This window comes from Galeopterus variegatus, unplaced genomic scaffold, assembly GCF_000696425.1.
Source record: "Galeopterus variegatus unplaced genomic scaffold, G_variegatus-3.0.2 Scaffold466, whole genome shotgun sequence".
NCBI classification, from domain to species: Eukaryota; Metazoa; Chordata; class Mammalia; order Dermoptera; family Cynocephalidae; genus Galeopterus; species Galeopterus variegatus.
Window position 1 is genome coordinate 158,841 of NW_007726577.1, and position 25,448 is coordinate 184,288.

At 56.5% G+C, this 25,448-nt stretch overlaps 1 protein-coding gene across 2 annotated transcripts in view; it reads left to right on the forward strand.

Annotated features, from left to right (window-relative positions):
• The window catches only part of MGRN1 (mahogunin ring finger 1, E3 ubiquitin protein ligase), a 49,280-nt gene that overhangs the window by 17,378 nt on the left and 6,454 nt on the right, over positions 1–25,448 (forward strand). Inside the window, exons 2-15 of one of the 2 annotated variants that reach the window (XM_008569102.1) lie at positions 3,845–3,963; positions 4,655–4,743; positions 5,390–5,536; positions 8,004–8,121; positions 10,860–10,926; positions 11,234–11,283; positions 13,236–13,283; positions 14,631–14,699; positions 16,350–16,509; positions 19,243–19,352; positions 21,177–21,242; positions 22,768–22,994; positions 24,131–24,254; positions 24,636–24,681. In XM_008569102.1, the coding sequence (XP_008567324.1) occupies positions 3,845–3,963; positions 4,655–4,743; positions 5,390–5,536; positions 8,004–8,121; positions 10,860–10,926; positions 11,234–11,283; positions 13,236–13,283; positions 14,631–14,699; positions 16,350–16,509; positions 19,243–19,352; positions 21,177–21,242; positions 22,768–22,994; positions 24,131–24,254; positions 24,636–24,681 (1,440 nt within the window). The remainder of the gene's footprint in view (positions 1–3,844; positions 3,964–4,654; positions 4,744–5,389; positions 5,537–8,003; positions 8,122–10,859; positions 10,927–11,233; positions 11,284–13,235; positions 13,284–14,630; positions 14,700–16,349; positions 16,510–19,242; positions 19,353–21,176; positions 21,243–22,767; positions 22,995–24,130; positions 24,255–24,635; positions 24,682–25,448) is intronic. The other variant, XM_008569103.1, reaches the window with a different exon arrangement.

The following is a 25,448-nucleotide window of genomic DNA, read 5'->3' on the forward strand; positions in this document are numbered from 1 at the left end:
TATAGAACATGGATAAGGTTTTATTATATTACAGCCACTACTGTAACAAACATCCTTGTTCCATGTCTCAAGTCTTCTAAAAATAATTTTTCTTGTTTTACAATGTGTTAATTTTGGAAAACTTATGAAATACAGAGAAGGCAGAGAAGTAATATTCGCCTGTTACCTCCGAATCCAGAGATTTTGTTTTGTAGCTTTTGTTCTTCCGAAGTTACTACAACTAAAAGCTACACTTAGACTTTGGAGGCTCCTGTGTATGGCACATCAGACTACAAAGTGCCGTGGACAAGAATAAAGCAGAGCAGGGCCGTGGGGTGTGGGTAGGTTGGTCAGCAGGTAGGGTGGAGGGCACAAGTTTAACAAGGAGTGGTCAGAAACAGTCTTGCTGCGGTCACCTGAGGTGGAGGGTCCAGGCAGAGCTCTTGGGGAAGAATTTGATGAGCAGAGGAAGCAGCAAGACAAAGGTCCTGAGGTATGGATGGGTTGGCAGGGTGAGCATTGTATTGGGCCTTGCTGGCTTGGGGAGGAGTTTGGGACTTATTCCACTGTGGTTAGGAAGACACTGGAAGTTCGAGAGCAGTGGGCCATGGCAAGCAGACTTTGGGGTTCAGTGGGGCTGGGTGCAGTAACCAGGCAGAAGGTGCTGGTGGCTTTGACCTGGACAGGCACTACAGGAATATATTATAATCTGGAGCCCAGAGAGGATGACAAGGGTCACCCAGACTAGGTTTCAGAAGTATTAGTTATCTCCTTCTGGGTAACAAATTACTTCAAAATTTAGAAGCTCACGATAGCAGTGATTGTCATCTCATAGTTTCCGTGGGTCCGGAATTTTGGAGTTGCTTAGCTGGGTGCTGCAGCAAGCTGTTGGCTGGGCCACAGCCATCTGAGGGCACGGCTGGGGCTGGAGGATCTGTCTCGCTCACTCACATGCCTGGTGGTGGCAGAGGCCTCAGTTTCTTGCCACATGGGGCTGCTTGAGTGTCCTCACAGCATGGCGGTTGGCTTCCCGGAGCCTTAGCAGTCACTCCATCATTTCCACAGTATCGACTGGTGGCATGGGTTCGCCCTCTTCAGCATGGGAGGAGTCTCCCTCGAGACATGACTACCAGGAGGTGAGACCCATTGGGGGCCATTTTGGAGGCCACTTCTTCCCACAGAGAGGAAACTCTGGGGACTTGTTTCACATAAAGTGGTTGAGCCTTGATGGTTCCCCAGGAGGAGGTTGGACAGGAGGCTTCTGGGCCAGGGAACTGGCTCCTGTGCCCGAGTCTGCCCTCTCCTGAGCCTTCCCTCCACATCAGGGCTGCCTGGCCTTTTCTTTTTTTTTTTAAAGATGACCGGTAAGGGGATCTTAACCCTTGACTTGGTGTTGTCAGCACCACGCTCTCCCAGTGAGCGAACCGGCCATCCCTATATGGGATCTGAACCCGGGGCCTTGGTGTTATCAGCACCGCACTCTCCCGAGTGAGCCACGGGCCGGCCCCTGCCTGGCCTTTTCCAGATCCCACCTCAGAGTCTGCATCAGCAGGGTGGAGTCCTGTCCCCACGAAGGGTATCCTAGACGTTGAGTCACTGTCCAGTCTGTGGGGTCACCAGGCCTCCCCACATCCCTCTCACCACGTTGCTGCAGCCCTGACTTGAGTGTCACATGGTGACTAGTGCGGGTGGTTTCCAGAGGTGAGTGCGTGTGCATGTTAGTGAGCACTGGGCATGTCTGGGCACACAGGCCAGGCAGCTCTGAGCTGTGTGCCCCCCTTCTCCAGTATCTGGGCTCGAGTTTGGATGGGCCAAGGCCAACCGAGACTGAAGCAGGGTGCAGAGACAGGGTCCAGAGAGCACCTGTCCACAGACATTGGGAGCCTTGTCTGCTGCTCCCCACCCCATAGGCCGTTGTGGGAAATAGGACTTTTAAGGTCTCTGCATGTTAAAATGCACTGCGTGGAAACCCCAGGTGATGTGGGAAGGCGTCCTTGTGGTTCCCTGTATCTCAGTAATTCTTTATCTTGACTTGAGAACACCACGTTGAGGCCTCAGGCACAGCAGGAGGTCTGGGCTTGGGGCCCCGCCTTGTCAATCTTGGACTGGCTTCCAGGGCAGCCTCTTGGGCGCGTCCCTCAGATGGCTCTGTGTCCCCACAACTTGTATCACGCACGTCTCAGTGTGTGCGGTCACCCCTCAAAACGTGATCCTACACTACATTCTGCTTGTTCTTTTTATTAAGAAATATTCCATGACCGTCGTTCCATGTCAGCATATCCAGGTCTGTGTGACTGACAGCTCTGGGGCATTCCAGAAAATCGGGGTGTTGCATTTGTTTAACTAATTGCTGCTTTGATCTTGTCTTCTTGCTGCAGTTGGCTCTTGCTGGTTCGTGGTCCATATGGTGGGTTGGGGTTAGGACTGGGGTTATGGTTGGGGTTAGGTTTGGGGGGTCAGGACTGGGGTTGGGGTTAGGGTTGGGTTTGGGATTAGGACTGGGGTTATGGTTTGGGGTTGGGATCAAGACTGGGATTAGGGTTGGGTTAGGGTTGGGGTTAGGCTCCCACCCACTCCTGCCTCACATTTACTGCAGTCAAGAGCAGTCGGGCTGGACTCTTGGTCTGGGCCCTCTCCATGGGAAGGAGGCTCATCCCCTGGGCCTGGCCGTCTTTGTGACCATGTTTGTGTCCGCCATAATGGGGGCTGTGGTTCTCAGGAAGGGCACAGGTTGTTGCTGGTGTTCCTGGTAGCTTTGAAGGGCCCAGATTTCCCACGGGGTGTCTCAGGAAGGACCCACATGGGCTCAGGTGCCCTGAAGTCTGAGAATCCACAAGGTTCTCAGGCCCTGTGGTCTTCCTCTCAAGTCCTCTGTGCCAGAGGGAAAGGGGGAACAGTGGGCAGGCATCAGTCAGGACGTCTGGAGGAGGCCACACTCCTGGCACTTTCCCAGTGGGATCACGAGGTCAGTTCTCTGCAGCTGATTGGCATCTGATGCCTTTCATTCCCCCTTGTAGGAGAAATGCGAATTGAGTGCCCAAGTGTGCCAGGCACAATGGGAGCCAGTTACAGCCTCAGTCTTCACAGGGGAGGGGCGCGAGGGGAGTAACACTGCAGGTCTGCAGAGAGTTTTAAACTGTGGGCAGCGCAGGGATGAAAAAGTACATGGGGCTGGGGTCAGGGAACATGCATGGGTTTCCTGGGGTGGCTCTAAAAAGTGACTATGAACAGGGGCTTCAACACACAGAATGTATTATTATCTCTCAGTTCTAGAGGCCAGAAGTTGGAAATCAGGGTGTTGGCAGGGTCTCATTCCCTCTGAAGGCACTGGAGGGATCCTTCCTTGTCTTGCTGCTTCTGGGGCTCAAGGTGTTCCTTGTCATTCCTTGGCTTGTGGCCACACCACTCTGATCTCTGCCTCCATCTTCACACGGACTTCTTCCCTCTATGTGTGCCTCTGTATCCAGATCTCCCTCTCTGTTCTCTCAGAAAGACACCAGCCACTAGATTTAGGGCCCCCCTAATCCAGTATGACCTCATCTTAACTTGATTGTCTCTGCAAAGACCCTACTTCCAGATAAGGTCACGTGCACAGGTACCTGGGTAGGACTGGCATTGGAGCTGAGAACCGGCCACTGAGTCTGCACAGGGAGGGGTGGTCCAGGAGAGGGTGGGCATGGGGGTGGTGCTGTGCAGAGGCTGCCTGGGAAGGCTGAGGCTGGGTGGCTGGAGCAAGAGCCACAGGGCAGCTGGGGCCATTTCTCAGGATGGAGCCTTTGTCAGGGCTGGGCTGCATGGCTGTCCGATGTTCCCACAGGAATGTGGAGAGCCTCACAATCTACAACTGTGTTTCCTTTTTAAATAGGAAACTACTTTGCTTCACATTTTTTCATGGGAGGTGAGAAATTCGACACTCCTCACCCTGAAGGTTACCTCTTTGGAGAGAATATGGATCTGAACTTCTTGGGCAGCCGCCCAGTCCAGGTAGGTCTGGGGCCGGGTTGTGGGGCTGCAGGAGTGGGAGGCCCCTGTTCTCGGCAGTCTGTGTCCAGCTGGGGGCGGGAGGCCACCATCCTTGGACGTCTGTGTCCAGCTGTGAGAACAGGTAGGCACTGAGTTACCCCCAGGCAGGCAGAGCTCCTGGCAGGACTGTAGTTGAGCTGGAGGTGGGCATGTGACCTGGAACAGGTGTGTCCCGGCTGTGCCCCTCAGAGGCCGGCAGCTGGGGCAGATCACCGAGGGATAGAGCAACCTTTATTGAGCTGGTGTGTCCAGGCTGTAGGAGCTGCATGTAGTTACAGGTGTGGTTCTAGGCCTCTTGGATGACTTTCTTTAAAACCCAAAAAGAAATCCACATTCCACAGGACAGGGGCAAGGGATCCCCGGCCAGGTTGGGTTGCTGAGGGGCCTTCCTGGTATTAGGGGTCAGGGATGAGTGGCCGGACCACTTGGGGCAGCTCTGTCTAGTCTAGCTTTCCCATGTACCAGCCATGTGGCCCATGGTTCCCTTCACTGCAAATGAGAACAGTGCACTAGTGTCCAGCACAGCCTCTCATGCGGGAGCAAGAACCCAGGAATGCCTATCAGCTGGGACTGTTCCCCATCGTCCCTGTTTGCTGTCCTCTGCCACTCCCGAGGGAGTCATCTGGGATTGCTTTGGGTTTTTCCCTCCTAGTTTCCCTATGTCACTCCAGCTCCCCATGAGCCGGTGAAGACACTGAGGAGCCTGGTGAACATCCGCAAAGACTCCCTACGGCTTGTGAGGTGAGCCTATGACCCCTGCTGGGGTGCCCGAGGCTCTGTGGGGTGCAGCCCGGGGCAGAGGTTGCAGTTTGATGCTGGGGAAGAGGAGGAGGGATTGCGTGGGCCCCGTCTCTGCTCCCTCTTTGTAGAGCCAGAGGCCACAAGCAGGATTGCAGCACCCAGTGCTGCCCCTTGGGCAACGGCAGGAAAGGGCTGGTGGAACTCGAGCCTTTAAATCAGGAATTCTTGCCCACGATTGTTCCCCCAGGGTGCACTGGGTAAGGTCTAGAGACAGCTGTGGGGTGGGGTGCTCCTGGCCTCTAACGGGGGGGCCAGAGTGCTGCCATACATCCCACAGTGTGCAGGACAGCCCCACAGCCAAGAACGATCCTGCCCTGGAGTCTAGTAGGCTGAGAAACTCTGCTTTAGACTTGGGCTGTTTCTAAAGTGAGAGCATTCACCCCCTTCTCTGTGGCAGAAAGGGAAGGCAGAGCCTGAATTGCTGGGTCTTGTTGTCCAAACAGGAAATGGGTCTCCATGTTTGCTAGAAAAGTGGGATGTGTCCAAGCAGCCAGTTCTGCGTGCCCCTCAGCCATGTGGGTTGGGAAATGGGCCTTGTGGCTATGGCCCTGCTGACCCGCAGCTTCTCCCTCTGCCTCCTGGGTAGGTACAAAGATGATGCCGACAGCCCCACCGAGGACAGCGAGAAGCCCCGGGTGCTGTATAGCCTGGAGTTCACCTTTGATGCTGACGCCCGCGTGGCCATCACCATCTACTGCCAGGCAGTGGAGGAGTTCCTGAACGGCAGGGCTGTGTGAGTCCCGTGGACTCTGGGGGCCTCGGGCTCCCTGTGAGCCTTCTGTCTGTCTTCTTGACCATGGGGGGGAAAAAAAAACATTCTCCCATTAGACTCTCAACACTCCACTTCTGACACCAAAATATGGGGCAGTTTCTCCCACACCGAGTAATCCTTCAGTTCTCTGGTGTGCTATAATTCAGTTCAGTTTTGATGCTAACTACCCAGAGTTATGAGGACCCCACAGGTGAGGGGTGCAGCCCCACAAGACGCCCCCACCTCACACACCAGTTGCAAGCCCACTGGTCACCTGTACTTCTGACTGACTGGCTGCAAATCAGGGTCCCACACCCGCTCCTCATGTTCGATCATTTGCCAGCACGGCTCGCAGAACTCAGGGAAACACCTTACTTGTGTTAGCAGTTGGTTGTAAAGAACGTTACAAACGATTCAGATGAACAGCAGATGCAGGGGTACACAGTTGAGGTGTGTGGGAAGGGTGTGGAGATCCCGTGCCCTCTCTGTGCACGCCATGCTCCCTGTGTTCGGTGACCTGGGAGCCCTCCATATCCTTCGGGGGTCTCATGGAGGCTTCGTCATATAGGTGTGATCAGTTAAAACTCAATCTCCAGCCCCTCTCTCATCCTGGAGGATGCAGGGTAGGGCTGAAAGTTCCAGGCTTCTGATCATGGCTTGGTCTTTCTGGTGACCAGCCCATGTACAGGAGCCCCTAAGAGTCGCCTCCTTAGAACAAAAGATGCTCCTGTCACCCAGGAAATTCCAAGGGACTAGGAGCTGTCAGGAACCATGCTGTGACACAGGCCTGTGGTTTTTGTTTTCCTCGGGCTTGGCCACCACACTGGAGGAGCCCCAGATTCTGGGGAGGTGCCCGGGGCCTGCCACAGAGGGGACGAGGGTGAGGTCAGACAGGCTGGGATGGGCAAGTGGACTGCCTGCCTCCCCCACGCTCCCAGCCCGGAAGCTCTGCTGCCGTCTGCGTCACGCCTTTGCCCACCATGTATGTGTGCTCTAGGAGAGGGTCCTGCTGCCACCAGAAGAGCTAAAAAAGCAGGATGACCAGCCAGACCTGGCTGGTGTGGGCTGTGTCCTCAACCCCCGGAGACCGGGTGGCGATAGAAATGCTGCAGTCCCCCTTTCCTGAGACCTGGCAGGAGCCTGCTTTCCCTCCTGGTTTGCTGGGCTTTGGTGGTCCCAGAACCAATGTTTCCAGAACAAAGAGGAGCAGGAAAGGAGCCAGAGGCTGAGTCCAGGCACCCAGACCACCACCTAGCCTGCAAAGGCTCTGCCCATGTGAGCCACAGGGCGGGCCACCCTCCTGCTCCTTCTCTGGCCCCTCCCACCTCCCAACAGGGAAACTGAGGCTCAGACTAGGGGGAGGGTGTGGTCCAGGATCCCACAACTGGTAAAAGAGAGCCTAGGTCTGCCTGAGGAGCAGCCTGGCCCTTTCCTGAAGCCCAAGCCTGGCCTTTCCTGTGGTGTTCCTTCCTGTGCTGGGCTGCGACCAGGGCAGGGCCTCTCCTGTCTTTGTGCCTACATCAGCGACAACCCCAGCCTCCCAGGCCAGACATGCTAAGGCTCTTGAGAGTGTCCTTGTCCAAGAGACCTAGAGGGGCTCCAGCAGACAGTGAGCATGGGGGTGGGATGAAGGGAGGCGGGTGAGGCCTTTGCCGTGGGTCTCTGAATAAGGAGACACCAGAGTTATCAGAACCGAAAATGCACGTTCCCTTTGAGCCAGCCGTCCCTGTCCTAGGGATTTGGCTGGGGATGCACTGAACATGTGGCTCATATGTGTGCAGAAGGGTGGTTCTTGAAGCACAACTGTTGGGAATGGAATGATATCGGAGACTATCTGTGTACCCCAGGAGGCCTGATGGGCTCATTTAGAGTCAAACCACAGTGGAACCTGTGCAGTAGCTCAGAGAGCATATGACTCATACACGATGATTGTGGCAGCTTCTGGCTGTGCCAGGATGAGAAAGAGTGCAGGGGCTGTTGTGTGCATGTTAAAGCAGAGGCCCCATGCTGCGTATGGTGTGGGTGTGCATTGATGCTCCAGGAGTGCTGCGTGGGTCTCTTCCAGAGCAGGGGAGCAGGCACCAGGCTGGGGCAGCGCTTGCAGTCTCCATGGTTTGTACCACTTTCATCCAGAAACGCAAACAAGCTAAAACCCAGTGGGACGGCAGAGCCACTTCTGGGTGGGGAGCAGAGGGATCTGGCAGGCATGGGCTCTGGAAGAATCACACCCGGGTGTGACCCAGGTGGGGCTGTGTGAGGCAGTGGAGGGGCGAGGGCCAAGGTGCCACGTGGGCCACTTCCTGTGCCCATCAGGGAGTGCTGGGCCCTGCTCCTTTGTCCCCAGAAGTCAGATGACTGCCAGCCCTGCCGGTGTCAGGTGGAGGCATGGCCTGAAGGCGCAGGGGCTGTGCCCACAGCAGTCTTACCTGTCCCTCTGGCCGCTCCACAGATACAGCCCCAAGAGCCCTCCTCTGCAGTCCGAGACTGTGCACTACAAGCGAGGTGTGAGCCAGCAGTTCTCCCTGCCCTCCTTCAAGATCGACTTCTCACAGTGGAGGGATGATGAGGTAATTTCCTGGCTTCCCCTCCTTCCCTCTTGCACCTTTCTCTCAGTCCTCTCCCTTTAGGGCCTGTCTGTTCAGGTTCATCTGCATGGTTGATGGGCACCTGGCGTGGCCGTAGTCGGACTTGTGGTTGGACCATGGAGTGAGGCTTGGGTTGGGCATTGGCTGGACCCTGCGGATAGAGGCCTGGCCAAGCAGCAGCTGTTCAGGAGGCTCCGATACAGGGCTGGGGGTGGTGAGGAAGTCGGGGCCATGGTCTTACCAAGCTGGTTTTGCTCTCAAGGGGAGCACCTTGCCCCTGGGGCTGAGCCTGCAGACCGGCGCAGTGATGCAGTCTCGGCCTGGGTCCCAGAGGTGTTCAGAGCCTGTATGCCCTCCTTCTGTGGTCCCCCACTCGGGGCAGGGGCATACCACCCTCTGGCCAGATTGCACAGAACCAGAGTAGGAAGAGGTGGTTCCCCAAGGAAAATTGGGTGCTGCCACCTGAAGAGTGTGCTCGGGTGCTGAACTGGTAAAGACAACAGTGTCTGCACCTTTTGGTGGGGTTTGGACAGGTGGGGAAGGAGGCCCAGGTATGTCAGAGTTGATAAGAACAGAGTTTCAAGGATAGAAGGACAAGTGGTGTCTGGGGCAGCAGCGGTGGCCTTTCCCAGGAGTAGGTGGACAGGGGTGGAAGAAGCTCTATCCCTTTATGTGAAGCCAGGCAAGTTCCGCAGCCTCTCCCAGCCTTGGTTTCCCCATCTGTAAACTGGAGCTAGGAACAGTCCCTCCCTCCCACGATGGCCATGAGGGGTTCATGATTAGTATGCAGAGTGCTCACGTGGGGCCACCCATTGTAAGCCCCTGTCTGCCAGCAGAGGGGGGAGAGAAAGGCCGCATTCACCACCCGCTGGCCTGGGCACCTCCCCAAACCATTGGTTTTTATCTTAACTCCAGCAAAGCACAGCTGCCAGCATTCCGTTTATAGAGTGCAATGGAGGGAAAGTGCAGATCGCTCGGAGGCCCCCCAGAGCATGAAGTGGCCCATGTCAGTGCCAAGGTGCTAGGTCCTCCGATCACGTTCCAGCCCCGTGGCTTGGGGTGTGGGGACAGGTGTAGGGACATGCTCCACAAAGCCCTACTCTCCCCATCGGCTCTGTCACCTACACAAACAGCTGCTAGTGCATGAACTCCCCCTTCCTGGGCTTAATTCCAGCCCTTGTGAGGGCAGCATTGAGCGTTACCCCAGTGTCACCAGGGCAACTCTGGCATGGTGGCTCCTGCGTACTGGCTCAGGGGGAAGTGGGAAACAGGCTCACAGAGGGGGCCCACGTCTTGTGTGATCACCCCCCCCCAGAGCAAGGCAGGAGCCAGGGAAAGCAGGGGCCCTCCCTCTCCCAAGTCTGGGTTTGGTGGCATCCTTGAGATGGCTTGGCCCTGGGTGGGTGTGGACACATCCTCCACCTCCCCAGCATGCGGCTTCTGGTGTGCATAGATGTTTCCACACAGCCAGCATCAGCTGTGACCTCCCCCTTGACCACTACCCTCCCCTTTCCTCCTCTGTGCCCTGCAGCTACCTTCCCAGAGGAGGCTGGGCAACTTCCTTCCCTGCCCCGTAGCTTTCCTTGGTTCCCATCGCTTCCATGGGTCGGTGAACTGCTGGGGTTGACTATGTGCCCTCCCAGGCCCGCGCTCAGCAGATGGGGAAGCTGAGGCTCAGGTTGGGGCTTGTTCATAGTGAAGAGGCAAGGAGCTGGACTCTGAGTCACAGCCCTGCCTTTCCTGAGAGCCAGCATGGAAACTGTCCGCAGGGGAGGGCTGGAGGGAGCTGGTGTCCCATGAGGAACGGGAGAGGGCTGGTCTGGCCGAGGGTGCTGCCTTGAAGGAGGTTGGAGCCAGAGGCAGAAACTGAACCGTCCAGTCAGGGCTTTGCAGGCCACGGGGAGGAGAGCAGCCTCTAGCCTGAGGGCGGTGGGGCAATGACAGGCACAAGGGGGTTTCTCCTGAACTCAGGCGAGCCATGAGGGCTTCCCATCCCTTCCTTCTTTCTTTGGTGGGGGCCGAGCCAGGTGCCTTTCTGTGACCCAGCACTTCCACTCGAGGTATATACCCAGGAGAATTGAAAATGGGCTGAAATAAGTGTACTTCAGTGTTTGCAGCAGCATAAGTCTCAAGATGTAGAAACAGCTCACATCCATGAATGGGAGCCTGGAAAAACAGAGCGGTCTGTGCACACCGTGGCGTAGCATTCAGCCATGAGATGGAGGGGAGCACTGACACACGCCACAGCATGGTGGACTTCGGAATGTTGTGCTGAGCAAGAGAAGCCAGATGCAAAAAGACAAATAGTGTGTGATTCCGCTTACAGGAAGTGTCCAGAGCAAGCAAATCCATGGAGACAGAAAGTGGACTGGGGGTTTCTGGGGGCTGGGGCTGGGCAGTTAATGTTTAATGGGCACAGCGTTTCTGTTTGGGGTGGTGAAGAAGTTGTGGAAGTGGATATGGTGATGGTTGCATGACATTGTGAATGTACTTAATGCCACTTAAATATGGTTAAAATGGCAATGTTTATGCTCCATACAGTTTACCATTTCAAAAAGGTGCCAACCCAGGCATCTATACCCCCTTTGCCATTTGTTCCTCTGTCCTCTGGCTCTGCTGTGACGCCATCTGCCCGCCGGGCCTTCTCCCCATGGCTGTTTCTTGGACCCGCCGGCTTGGCTGCCTCGGTCCTGACCATTCTTTCCTCTTTTCCTCCTCAGCTGAACTTTGACCTGGACAGGGGCGTGTTCCCAGTGGTCATCCAGGCCGTGGTGGATGAAGGTGATGGTGAGTGGTCCAGCCCTCTCCCGCCCCGTCCTCCCTCATGAGTGTGCGGGCCCTGTGGGGAGGAAGCTGCTTCCCGAGGCCCTTCTCCCATTGATCAGCGTGAGGAGTCTTCCAGAAGCGATGCCAGATGTCAGCACAGCCCACACCCAGGCTCAGGGCCACGGGATTGCCATGTGGGGCATCTGCAGGCATGGGGGTGGCTTGGGTGCTGCCAGGGGAGACACTGGCCGAAGGAAGGGGTGGGAGAGGCCTGGGTGGGTGTATTGCTTTGGCTCTGACTGCTCTCTCCTGTCTCTGTCCTGGGTAGTGGTGGAAGTGACTGGCCACGCCCACGTGCTCTTGGCTGCCTTTGAAAAGGTAAGTGCTGACCTGGTCCTCAGTCTCTGTGACCTGGGAGCTGGGGTCTGAGCGTGGGGCCAGGGCCTTTTGAAGGCACTGGGTGTCAGCCCCTGGGTGGGTGGAAGGTCCCCAGCAGCCCCGCGCTTCCTGGGAGGCTGGCCCTGAGGCCGAGCATCTTCACTGGGAAGCTTTCAAAAGGTGTTTGGAGTGTGGCGAGGGAGGATGTTCTAGACTAGGGCCAGCCCTGTGGAACTCTCTAGAACCTGCGGACACAGGGGCTGGGGCACCTACACGGAGGGCTATCTGCCACACACTAACTTTCCCTGAGATGTGGAGAGTCATCCAGCTGCTCCTGTCTTGGAAGAACCATGGCCCTTTCCCCCTAGCCCAACATCCTCGCTGTCACCTGGGACCTTCACAGCCCCATCCGGTGCCCGCCACTCCCCACCTTGCACATGCTCTGCCCCTTCTTCCCTCAGCTGTGGCACCCAGCCCCGCAGGGGTTGGAGGCCTTGCTCCCTGCAGGAGGCCTTTCCTGACTGCTCAGGGCAAACATTTGTTGTGCTTCCTTGTTCGATGTCTGTGAGGGTAGAACTGACCCTGCTAGTCTGTTGCTGTGTCCTCAGAGCTGAGCATGACACCTGGCATGCAGCAGATGCTCAGTGGGTACTGGTGGACCGGTGAGGGTCTGCTGCCTGCCTAGCATGGGTGCCCCCTGACCCCACCCTGCGTGGGTCCCTGCTCCCTAAGAGCCTTGCTAGAGGTGGTGGGTGTGTCCCCTACTGGGTCAGCCATAGCTGACCACCCACCCTCCCAGTGCTTTCTGATATCCGCCAGCACTCTGCAGTTGTAAAGCGTTTTCAGCACCTGCCTGTGGCCCAGGAGCGACAAGAGACACGGGCCCCAGGAGGAAGCAGGCTCAGACTTGCCACCACTCCTGTGTCCTGCTGACACTGGGCCCCCTCGCCCCTGGTGTGTGTCTGCAGTCCCTGAGAGCTGTAGGTGCAAAGCCTGGCTCCTGCCTGTGATCTTGAGGCCGTACAGCTGGGTCTAAGGGCCCCTCTGGTCTGTTTCTCCTGCGGTGAGGTTGGGTCTGTGTTCTCCTGGGCCAGGGGCAGACTGTGCTGACACAAGTGCCAGGCGAGGTCAGCCTTCTCCCGCCTCAGCTCTGGGCTTGCCAGCTGCACTCCCCAGGACCAGCCTTGTTGGAAGAGATGGTTACTATGTACACATCTGTGCGCTCTTGCCAAGGCAGATGGGCCATCTCTGGCAAACAGTCCCTTCTGTGCTTAGAGCCCAGTGAGAAACTGTCTTATTTTTGGAATCCAACATTCTAGAAATTTCTGTTAGAACCCATCAGCCTTAACTGAAAACTCTGAGTGCAGGTCTTGGTTGACTTAGAAGGGATAATTAGCATTGTCTCAAGATCTCATATCTAACACCTTAATTAACCTTGTCGAACTCTAAGCTGTGTATTTCCCTGGATAGTGCCGAGTGTGGCTGTTCTATTTTGTCTTGACATTTTTAGAGCTCTGAGCTTTCCTGCATATGTATGTGTGTGCCTGCTTTGTGCCATCTTCTAACTAAGCTACGTCCTCGGAGAGCAAGAACTTGTCTTAATGTTCTCTCTCCAGGTGCTACCGCTTGATGTTGGGGAGCCTCTCGTTCGTCATCAGAACTTGGCTGAGTGGTCTTGAACTTGAGTGTGCCTGAGAATCACCCAGGGAGAGTTGGGTCTGTAGGTCAGGGCGGGGCCCAGGAGGCCGTATTTTTAGAGGTTTCTCCAGGTAGTTTTGAAGCCAGGTCTGAGGGCCACATTTTGAGAAATCCTGGCCTAGCTCTAGTCTTCACTTGGTCCCTCTTTTTTTCAGCCATGGTTGTGGACTGGCCAGAGAGGGCCTCAGAGGCTGAGCAGGGATGCTCAGGGGTGCCAGCTTAACCCATTAACCCTGTGTCTCTCTCCCCTGCAGCATGTGGACGGCAGCTTCTCTGTGAAGCCCTTAAAGCAGAAGCAAATCGTAAGTCTGTCAGACGAAATAGCATGTCCCCTTTTGATTTAAAAGACACGTGCACGCACACACATGTAGTCTCCATGAACTACGTTGCAGTAGCTGCGAAGAGCCTACTGGCTGGGTGCCTGCTGGGCTGCATGTCCCTGGGTGAGTGCATGCGTGTGGTATGCCCACCTGGTGGTACCAGCAGCGACTCTGTAGGCCTTGAGTCCTGTCCAGCTTGAGCCGTGGTGCCAGGAGCTTGGTCAGCATTCAGTAACTATTTGCTGGATGAATGGATGGAGGAAAGAAGGAGACAGGAAAAATGCTTCAGTATTGGTCAAAGTTTGACTTAATCAATACTTGAAAGGAAGGAGCAGATGGGAGCTGCAGACTAGTGCAAGTTTTCTTTGGGGTCAGTAATCCCAAGGTCCTATGCCAGGAAGAGTTATTCCTGGTGGACTCACATGTAAGCACTGTGAGAATTTAGAAGATGGCATCCCCCAAACTGAGCTCTGTTAGACCTTGATATGGAGGCTGATTTTAACAGTGGGTCACGGCTGGGGTCTGTATTTCAAAGCCATGGTCAGCAGTTCCCGTATGTGTAGCTGCTCTTGTGTGTAAGACCTGTTTCAAGCCACAACCTGGGAATGGTGTTTCTTAGCTTTTTAAGAGAGGTAGAGTGAACTCTGGCAGATCCAGACCTTGAAGGTGCTGGAGAAGGTGCAAGAGCCCCCCCCCCCCCCCCCCCAATGCTAGTCAGGGCTCTTGAGAGCCGACTGGCAGGACCCTGGCTCCCTGAAGAGGTGCTCGTGGTGTGTGGAACTGGGGAACCCAGCAGCTCAGACCTCTTTGGAACATGGTCAGGGTGAGGCCTTTGGGTTGGGCATGAGCAGCAGGACAGAATACAGCTTGTAGGAATTTGTTCGGTGTCTGAGACCAGAAACGTTTTCATGCCTGGGGAGTGAGGTTCTAGAAAGGCTGCCATATGGTGCCTTCAGGCACTGACTCTAGTTGCTCCTGTGGGGGTGGTGACGGGTGGCTCCACAGTGGTTTTTTTATGGAGTTGGAGAGGGTGAGATGGGCAGAGGTGTGGTTGCTGGGCCTACCTTTAGTGTGGCTGAGGACCCCCATGGTGGGCAAAATCACTGGGCCCTGCTCCTGGTGCTGCTGGTTAGGCTGGGCAGGTGGAAGTTCTCCCTTGCCGTCTCTTGGCCCTAGGGGGTGGGGCGGATGAGCTGACAGAATTCCCAGCCATGCCTGCACCTGGGACCCGAGCCTGGTATGGTGGAGGTGGTGTTGGGCCACGTGGGTGCAGAGGAGCCCTTGTGTTGGGGCTGGCCAGGGCCCAGCGCACCCCTCTCTGCTCTCCAGGTGGACCGGGTCAGTTACCTGCTGCAGGAGATTTACGGCATCGAGAACAAGAACAACCAGGAGACCAAGGTACATCCTTGCAGTGGTCACCTGTGAACTCCAGGCCAGTCACATGCCCCTGGTTTCCTTCTGCCATGTGCAGGCCCACTGGACTCGCTGGGCATGATTTGCTCGGGGTCTCACAGGCCTGGCCAGGGCCCTGAGGGTTGAGTAGCCAAGCCAGGCCCCTCTATGCCTTCCTCTGGAGGTTTCAGGCCCCCAGATGCCATCATTTTTCCTTAATATTTTTTTTAAGTTAACAGAGTCTATGGAACACTTTGTCCCTTTTTCCAGTAAATTCACTGGCTTCCAAGTCTGCCAGGGCAGCCTGGGAACACAGGACTCCATCCTGCCCCCTCCAGGTGCCGCTGCCTTTGCGATTCCTTCCTGTCACTGGCTAGGCCAGTGCTGCCCCCTGCTGGTGGGCTCCTGCCTCCCCGGGGACAGTGAGCCCCTGCAGCTATGTGGAATAGCGACCTGCCTTCTAGAAGTCTCTAGAAGCAGCCGAAAAGTGGCGGCCTAGCAGGGCTTGGGGAGGGTAGCAGCCTTTTTCATTGTTTCTGAAGGCACACTGGCATGGACAGAACTGCTGCCCGTGTCTTAAAATCTCTCTGAAAGTCGCACACACCAGCCTCCATGTGGCGCAGGGCCCAGAACAGCTGGAACCAGTGGGAGGCGAGAGGACAGGGCAGCATGGCCAGGCCTGGCCTCAGCTTAGTGGCTGTGCTCATGCACATGTTTTACACCAGGGGTCACTGGCTTTCTGTGAAGGGCCAGGTGGTAGCTATATTTGGCTCTGCAGGACATACAGTCTCTATGGCATCTACTCAATGTGGCTGTAACCAACACAAAATCCAGTGGACGTGACTGTTCCAATTAAACTTTATTTGTAGAAACAGGCAGCAGGCATAGTTAGCTGCTCCCTGTTTTAGAATTTTGCTTTATTGGGGGCCGGCCCATGGCTCACTTGGGAGAGCGTGGTGCTGATAACACCAAGTCAAGGGTTAACATCCCCTTACCGGTCATCTTTAAAAAAAAAAAAAAAAAAAGGGCCGGCCCGGTGGCGCACTCGATAGAGTGCGGTGCTTGGGAGTGTGGCGGCGCTCCCGCCAAGGGTTCGGATCCCATATAGAGACCGGTCCGCTCATTGGTTGAGCGTGGTGGGGGCGCGACACCGAGGGTTGCGATCCCGTTACCGGTCACGAAAAAAGACAAAAAGGAAAAAAAAAAAAATTTGCTTTATCTTGATCCAGTTGCTAATTTGGTTTCTGGAATCTGCCATTACTTAAAATATTTCCAACGAATTAGACATGTTTGTTTTTAACCATGTAGATGGGTACCTGACCATCATGAAGGCAGTTCTGTAGTGGCACGTCTCCACATTTCCTCTTTGGGTCTGAGGAACAGAAAAGACCCAAGTCCTTGTGATTTGGGTTGGTGGGGGGCACAGATTTTTCCCTCTGCTGTGTCGCACGGCTCCAGGCTGCCTCTCCTGAGGAGTTCTGTTCCATGGCAACTTCCTCCTGCCCTCTGAGCTTCCCTTTGCCACAGAAGCCCCTGGGGCATGGAGGATGATGGTGGCACTGCTAGGACAGGTAGGCCTGCTTTGGGCTGAGCAATATGAGGCCCTGGCCTTAGGTCCCTGGGAGGCCACTGACCCACAGGCCCCTGTCCCCGCAGCCCTCGGATGATGAGAACGGCGACAACAGCAACGAGTGTGTGGTGTGCCTGTCCGACCTGCGAGACACGCTGATCCTGCCCTGCCGCCACCTATGCCTCTGCACCTCCTGTGCCGACACGCTGCGCTACCAGGCCAACAACTGCCCCATCTGCCGCCTGCGTAAGTGCCCGGGAGGGTCTGGAGGTCGGGGACTGGCTGCACCGCAGCAGTCCTGGGCCGGGGCAGCCCTGGGAGGCCACAGAGCCCTTGCTGGCTGAGGAACATGAGGGCTGTCACTCATTTGTCTGGTCCACAATGAACCAGGACACATTGGCTGCACAGTTAGCATTTGTGCAGGCAGCAGCCCCACTAGTATGGGGTGCGATTCAGATCTTCACAACCTGCCTCCAGGAAGGTTAGACTTTGAGGATGAAGGGCCTTCAGGGCAGACGTTTGCAGTGATATTTGAACTGGACAAAAATTGATCAGTGAATGAAACCTTTATTTTAGAGGCTATGGAGAAAACATTTCGACAAAAATCTTAGTGAGGTGAGATGGAAAAGTGATGTAGAAAATTGACCAAGGAATTAAATTGGGTTTTCTGGAGCACTCCAGACATTTTCTCAGGAAAAATCGTCGCATGTGGCATAATTCTGAAAAAAATATTTGTCTTCTGATAGAGGGAACCTGAACATTCTCAGCGTAAAAAACCCACTGGGTCACAGTGAGCATCAGGCTGGGGGTCCTGGGACCTGGCAGTGGGCGAGGGGCTGAGGTGTGGTCAGAGAGGATGCCTGCCTGGGGAGCTGCAGGACGTTTGTGTTTTGAGATCTCCAAGCTCCTGAGCCAGGAACTGTGACCCTGGCTGTCAGGCTTGCCAGTCACTGTTTTGGGGCTCTGAGGGATCTTGCCCAGGGTCATGGCCAGCAAAAGGCAGAGGCGGGTTTGGTACTGGCGTTTTGGCCTGTGCTCTTGCCCTTGCTACCTGGAAGCAGCTGCACCAGCACCTCACAGAGGTTGTCCCCATGGGAGCCAGGTAGGCAGTGGAGAGGGTGCTGGTGTGCGAGCGCACGCAATGGCGGCTCTGGAGCTGCAGGGCAGGCTGGGTGGGCAGTAGCAGAGCACGAGGCTGTGTGGTCTGGGGCTCAGAGCCCAGAAGGAAGCCCCAGTCGAGATAGGTCAGGGCGCTACAGGTGAGCTCTGCTCTGGGGCCTATGGGGACAGGCGACAGGGCCCTGCCCAGTCTACTCGAGATCAGGTAGCATGGAGGGCTGGCTCACGGGTCCTTTAGCCTCTCCTGTCTGAGAAAGAGGCTGTGGCACCAGGGGGTGGAGGACCAGGAAGTCCAGGCAGGTGTGGACCATGGGAAGGTCTTTCTCTGTGCCCAGGAAGTGGGTGGCATTGGGGGCTGAGCCTTGGCACCTGCAGTGCACCGAGGTGGAGGTGGCAGCAGCTTCCGTGAGCAGCCCCTGGTAGGTAGGCCTGGGTGCCCCCTCTGCCATCAGGATCCCCTGTCTCCCCCTTCCTCGAGTGCTCTGAGAACCCAGTGCTGCAGGAACATTAGCTGCCTGAGGCCTCCCTGCAGAGCTCAGCCTGTGGGAGGTGCTCTCGGGGGCTGGTGGGTCCTGTGCTGGCCTTCTGGTCTCTCTGGGGGGCAGAGCATGGTCCGGAAGCCCAGGGGGTCCAGACAGGCCAGAACAGGGGCAGGGCCTAGATGGTGGTGCTCTGTGCACCCTGGCACCAGCCGGCAACCTTGACTGTCTGCCAATTGACAGCTGTGGAACCGTGGGGTTTAGACAGTTGTGGAGTTCTGGGGCTTGCCTGGGTTCAGGAGACCAACTGCTGTGTGCTGACTCTGAGTAGCACAGAGATTGGGGGGTCTCCTGCCTGTGTGGGGTCTGGGCCCAGTGTGGGGCGCAGACAGTAAGAAGTTGAGGCAGAGGAAAGGGGAGCCGTGGGGGTGGTCAGGACTGTGTTTCTGAGGAGGGCAGAGGTGGAAGGATGGGAAGGAGGACCCTGGGAGGTCAGGCTGGGCTGCTGGGGGTCTGGGCACAGGCAGGTTGCCATTCAGGGAGGGCCTGGCACTGACCCCAAGCGGGGACCATGACTCACTGCAGGTGCCGTGACTGCTGGTGACCTCTGATAATCTTTAGGTATGGGGTGAGCTGTGGGGTGGGGTCTACAGAGTGGAGTTCAGAGCCCCCCATGTGGCCTGGGCTGCCCCCAAGTCGGCCTCCTCTGTAAGACGGGTTGGGGCTCCCCTCATGGGTGGCTGGTGTCAGAGCCTGCTCACTCCTGGTGGAAAACATGGGGACTACTGAAAAGTGCCAAGCCAGCAGGCTAATGTCCCGCCCTGCAGCCTGGGCTGCCCATCGGCACGGGGACGCGGTTGCCTTCTGTGTGTGTCCTGTTCACCCTGAGGCATGGCCTGCATTCCCCATCTCACAGCTTCTTATGCACGTTGCACGGGGCCTGCTGGCCCCTCTGGGCGCGGGCTGGCACTGGTGTAGACTGATGCACCAAATCCTACTCATGCCAGTGAGACGTCGCACTGTCGGGGACATTCCCCCATGTGAACCTTTGGCCTGCGTCCCACCCTCAGCAGGGTTCCCTGGGAAGAGGCTGCTGGAGCCCGGTGGGGTGGTGTCAGTCACACCCACGTCTCACGGTCTGGGGGCTGACAGGTGTGAAGTGTGGGTGCACCTTGGATACATTCCCTGAGGCAGTGCCACCGTGGCCTTGTTTTGTCCCCCTGTGCAGGGCATTTTGTTACAACTCCCTTGTGCCTCTGATCTAGAAAGGTGGCCTGTCCGGGGCTGCTGCAGGGTGGGCTGGTGTGGCGGGGGGTCGGCGTCCCTGCCAGTGGTGCTGGGAGCGGCCCTGGCCTAACGTGAGCCCCTGCTTCTGCCGCAGCTTTCCGGGCCCTCCTGCAGATCCGGGCCGTGCGCAAGAAGCCAGGAGCCCTGTCCCCCATCTGCTTCAGCCCTGTCCTGGCCCAGAGCGTGGACCACGATGAGCACTCTGTAAGTGCTGCCTCCTCCTGCCTGAGGGGTTCAGGGGGGCCTGGAGCCCGTGTGGCAGAGCCACATGACTGTAACTGTGCGGTGGTCCCCACAGGTGGCTTGACCAGGCTGGGCTATAAACATTAGTCGTGGGGTCATTGCTGCTCCTGCTGGCAGGGAGAGCCTGCCACGTGGTCAAGTTCGTGCCAGGGCGTTTGTCACCATCTCTCCACCAAGCCAGACCAACAGGCGCTCCATGGTTCTTAGTGAAGGATCTGGTTCCCTCCCGAGGGTGGCTGTAGCAGTGCTCCTGAGTGGCCCTGCCCGCCTTCCCCGGCGTGAGTGCCCCGAAGCCCTCTGGGCTCGCCCCACAGCAGATCTTCAAGGTAGACGTTGCTGCAGGCAGCAACAGAGGCCAACTCTGGCTTCCAGGACCTAAAGAGAGAGACAGCGACAGGGAGGTAAAGAGACACATACAGAGATGGGGATGGGGTGGAGGAGTGGCAGGGGCAGGCAGGCAGGGGCAAGTGGCTGTATGGATGGCCATCAGTAGTGTAGGGCCCAGCCTGGGCTTCCTGGTCCTGCTGGCCGCCAGCATCATGAGAGGCTTGTGCCTTTCTGGCTCTCAGCCGAGATAGTTGGATCCAGTGGTTCTTAAAGGCCCTGCTACTTCCTTTAAAAGAAAGGAGGAATGAACCCTGTGGTTTGCCCATCCACAAGACGAGGCCTCCTTCCTCGATCGGGTGGGATGTGTTCAACCCACACAGTTTCCAAAAACTGGGCCAATGATTAAAAGTCTGGAAATTTCCCTTAAAACCCAAATTCTTGCTTCTGTTTTGAAATCTGAAGTTGTGGTCTCACAGCTGCAGCAGAGGTATGGCCGCCCCTGGGGGGTCCTGTCACCCGAGCCTCCTGACTGGCTCCACCCAGGCCAGCCACGCTGTCTCTTTTGCCTACTGGGCCCCCGCCAGCCCAAGGGCTCTTGTGGCATGTTGGCATCAATGTTGATTTGGATACACTGCTGTACACTTTCCATCTTTTGGCAGAAAGAGGACCAGGTGTGATTTTCCCTGAAAGGAGAGTCCATTTTCACAGGGATTGACTGAGGGGTGCTCAGGTGGTGGCGGGGTTTACTGTCACTTGTTTCTGCCCCTCCCAGTTTCTGTCCTGGTGGCTGTGGGTCAGGCAGGTCCCTCTACGTTTGACCCTCCTATCCCAAGCAAGCTGAGCCGCCTCCCACAGTGTAGGGCAGCTGGGGCCTGGCGTGTGTCCAGCCTCCACATGCCCCAGAAGGGCTGGCGCCTTCTCAGGGAGCTGCCTTCCCCTCACAGGTCCAAGCTGTTTCCATGGAGTGCCAGAAAGAGCCCAAATCAGCCATTTTCTCCAGTGATTGCATTAAGATAATCGTGGGGTTGGTGTTTCTCCCCATTTGTCTTTAGGAATTAGATGTTGGTGAGAACTTTCCGAGGCAGGGCCCAGCCTGATAAAGGTGCCCAGCGCTTCTGGAGAGCCTTCGACTGGGTGCCCTCAGGGTCCCAGGCTGCACCCAGAGTGGTCAGCCTTGGCCAACACCTGCTACTCTGGGGTAACCCAGACCATGGGTGGGCAGGCACTGGGGATGGGGACATCACTCCTAGTGGCACCAGAGCAAAGCTCTTGGGAACTGCTTAGATGTGTGGACACCCCTAGACCTCTGAGTCAGAAGCTGCACAGTCCCTGAGAGCCCCGTGCACATTAGCTTTTGAAGCATCGGGTCACAGCATCCCTAGAGAGACCCTGTCCATGACCTCTAGCGCTGCATGGGGAGGGTGGCAGTTGTAAAACGTATGATTTTTATCTTGACAGTGTCCCTTTAAAAAATCAAAGTCGCACCCCGCCTCCCTGGCCAGCAAGAAACCTAAAAGGGAAACAGTAAGTGTGTTTGGTCCTATGGCTACTTTTTTTGCCCCATGCCCTAATCTTTAAGCCAAAGACAAGGATGAGCAGTCATTTTCACCCCAGGCTAATGTTCGATTAATGTGATCTGTCAAATCCACTTTCCCCAGTCCCGGCGTCCCTGCTCAGGAAGGGAGTTTGGTGGAACAATCAAAGCTCAGGTCTGTTGGCAAAAAGCCAGCCACGCCTGTCCCACTGCCTGGTGGGCGACGCCTGCGGCCTCTGCGCCATCTTTGCCTCTGCCGTGGTCCCCAAGTGGCCTTGTTTCCCTTTTTTTTCTTGCTGGCAGTGGAATGGACGTGAAGGTGGAGCTAACGCCGCAGCTGTTTTGTGCACACGGCCTCCCTTGCACTTGCTTGCCGGTCTTGCCTGCCCCTCTGTCCTTGATTCCAGATTGCAGCTCTTTGGGGCTGATGACTTTGATTTTCTTGCATCTTTCCTGTACCCCAGGGAACAGGTGGGGGGACCAGAGAGTGCATTCCCACTGGGCTGGGCCTCCACCCGGAGCCTCCACTGCCCTGGGCAGACCCAGTTGAGCCCTGTGCACCCTAGTGTGGCTTAGGGAGGTGGAAGTTGCCAGGGAGTCAGTCCGGAGAGTCCTTTTTAGAGGGGCAAGAGGTTCAGAGGAGGTAGCCACCTTTAAATTGAAAGCAGGTATGGGAGCAAAGGTGGAGTAGACAGGTCCAGAACAGCCCTGTGGGCCTGGCGCCCCCAACCCTGTGGTCCCCAGGGATGCTCCGACTCCATCTCCTCCTTCTTCCAGGGGCTTGGTTGGGCCGAATCTCTGGCAGTGAGCATTTTGCCCCTTGGTGGTTTCATGAGAGCAAGGGCGGGGGCGGGGCAGCCATGCACCCTTCGCAGTGCCCCTGCACCTACGCCTTTTCTGTGTCTCAGCCTTGTCAGTGCAGTTCACTCCCATGAGGGGAAGGCAGTGGCTCCTCTCCAGGGTGTCCATTAGAATGGCCTGGAGCACATCAACCCGGCAGAGGCTGGGGTCAGGCAGAGCTCCCAGGAGGCCAGGATTCCCTGGCCTAGAATACCACATTTCCAAAGGTTCTCTTTCCTCTGGCATGGCTTTGCACTTCCCTGCTCCTGAGTTCTCCTTTCTGTCACTAACCCCCTCTCTGCACCCCAGCAAGGCAGGAACAGAAGCCACGTAGGGGCTGGCCGAGGTGGGGGTGGGTGGCTCTTGCCAGACGCCTTCTCACCCAGCATCCTGGGCACAAACAGGGGCATTTGGGTCTCCGGGGCATGTGCTGGAGTTGATGGCAGGGGAGCCCTGGGCAGGGATGTCTCCAATGCTGCGAAGGAGCTCTTGCCACCCTCCAACAGGGGGATCTGAGTCCTTGGAAGGTAGAGTGGACAGCAGTTGTCAGAAAGAGGGTCTGGGGAGTGGAACGTCCTTGGGACTTGAGCTCAGCGACTGGGGCTTTGTGGCCCTGGGCAGGGGCCACAGGCAGGGAGCTGGACCAGGCCTTCCTCACTGCCCTTGTCCCTGCAGAGCTCTGACAGTGTCCCACCCGGCTACGAGCCCATCTCCCTGCTTGAGGCACTCAACGGCCTGCGGGCTGTCTCCCCAGCCATCCCCTCGGCCCCCCTTTATGAAGAAATCACCTACTCGGGCATCTCGGATGGTCTGTCCCAGGCCAGTTGTCCGCTGGCTGGGATCGACCGAATCATGGAAAGCAGCCACCAGAAGGGCAAGCCGCGGAGCAAGTCTCCTGACAGGTGAGCCTGAACCTGGTGCTCCTCTCGGGAAGGGTGAGTGGGAGTCTACCACACCTGTCCTTTGTGGGCTTGGTGCCTCGTGTGTGTGTGTGTGTGTGTGTGTGTGTGTGTGTGTGTGTGTGTGTGTACATGTATGTGTGGGGTAGCGTGTAAGAAGTGCAAGGCAGATTTACTCCTAGTTTCAAATAGTTTTCTCATGTTTTGTTTGGTGATTCACCAGAAAGACTCACAAGACATAGTAGCAGGTTAAATTCATGGATAAAGTTTGTTACAGCAAAGAATACAGAGCAAAAATAGCCAGAAAGATGCATTGGTGGAGGCCAGAGGCTTCTGACATCCTCCCTGTCTCAGGCCACGTGGGGGCACTCTGCCACCAGGGCAGGTTCCCTGGGGAGCCCGTTTGAGCTCAGGGTTCTGGACTTTATGGGGAATGGCCACATAGGTGTATCCTGCCAAGCCACCATGATGACAGCCGAAACTCGGCACCCCAACAGTGAAACTGGTGCACGTCCTTGATATTGCTGTTTACACCTGACCAGCTGGTGGGCGTGGTCCATTTCCAGAGGATTACAGCATCTTCCATCACTAACACCAAGAACCTTCCAGGGCCACGTTCCTGGAGCTGGCCAAGGATCAGTCATGGTTCCCTTGGAGACTTGCAAGGAGTGGCCAACCAGCCCTGCATGACCACATGCATGTTAGTTTTTTAACAGAAAAGTATAAGGGAGGCGCAGTACCAATCCCAGGACCCCTGCAGTGTGTCTACATAGGGAAACAACTCCAAAGATGCAGAAAGAAATATGGGTCTGTCTCCTGCTATTTCCCACCCTGGGGTCTGCCATCAGTGTTTCTCTTTCTAGAAATAAAAAGATGTTCAGGTCTGCTCCCATGTACCTGTAGATGGGTTCTCTCTGTCAGTGTGCATCTGTATTGACATTGATGGCTGTTGGGCATTTGGGTTAGTTTCAGTCCTTTGCTGATAAACACAGTTCCCTGGGAGCATCTTTTCCATGGAATCTGGCAGATGTTTACAAGGCTACCCCCAGGTGGCATCTGGGCAGTCTGTCTGGGCGGGGCTGGCTTTCCTTGTCCAGTCATCCTCCAGCCTACCTGGCCTCCCCCTCCTCTGTCCCCAGCACCCTGCGGTCCCCATCGTCCCCCATCCATGAAGAGGATGAGGAGAAGCTCTCTGAGGACTCAGATGCTCCTCCCCCACTGAGCGGCGTGGAGCTGGCACTGCGGGAAAGCAGCTCCCCAGAGGTTAGGCTCTCCCACATGAAGCTGAGCCACATGCTCTTGCCAGTCTTCTCCAGTCCATGTGCACTGGAATCGGACCCAGTCCCACTGCATGCCAGGACACTCTTGCACTTCTGGGCCTCGGCCAAGCTGTGTGACTCCCCAGCCTGTTTCCTCATCTGTGGGATGGGTACCATCTGGGGTACTGTTTGGTGGAGTCACTATGAGGGTTGTAAGAGGGGCTGCAGGTGAGGCCTGGTGCCCGGCGATGGTGACACGGAGTATCAGATGCCGCCCTTCACATCCTCCTCCCGCCTGGTCGCGGGAGCTTGGCCCCCTCCAGCCCCTGGTCATCAGCAGCCCTGCACCCGAGCTCCAGGTGGACCTTGCTCTTTGTTTTCCTAGAGTTTCATCACGGAAGAGGTTGACAAGTTGCCGTCACTGAAGCAAGGTAAGCCCCCTCCTACCTCAGGCGCCTGGAGACTTTTATAGGGGTTGTGACCCTGGCTGCAAGTGGGAAGAGGGCCCTCCCAGCCTCACGGTGGCTGTAGCCATTCCTCGCCAGTGTCACCATCGGACACACGAGGAAACCAAGGCTTGGGTGTGAGTGGGGTGCCCAAGGTAGGGGCCTCGGTTGGGTGGAAGCAGTGTGCTGTCCAGGTTGCGTCTCTCTGCATTTCTGCTCTGAGGGCTGATGGTTCCTGAGTAGAGAATTAGAAGCTGGGGTCTTCGCCTGGGTTGTGCTCGGCTACGTGGCACTGAGCAAGCCCCTTTGCCTCGGGGCCTCAGTTTCCCTACATCTGGACAGGCTAAGCTTTCCTGAGGCACCTGCACTCCTTTCTGCCTGCACAGAAGCACATGCAGGGGCAGAGACCCCCTGGCTCGCTCAGGTTGTAGGGTTCCTGGCAGCATTAGGGCCAGCCCCCCTGCCAGAGGGACCCTCACCTACTAGGACCCCCTCGGCAGTACTGAGAAGTACAGGTCCCCAGCTAAGGCCTGAATGCAGGAGAGGGGGTAAACCAGCTGTATATGTGAGAGTCCACCCTTGAGGGCAGGGCAGCAGGCTCAGAGGGCCACGTACCCCCTGCGTGTCTGCAGGGAGAAGCAGGGGACAGGCAACACTTGGCACCTTTGAAGCGTGGATTTGTAATTTTCTTATAGTAAAAGCAAAAAAGCCCCACACTGGAGGGTGGAAAAGAGGGTAAGAAAAGAAGCAAA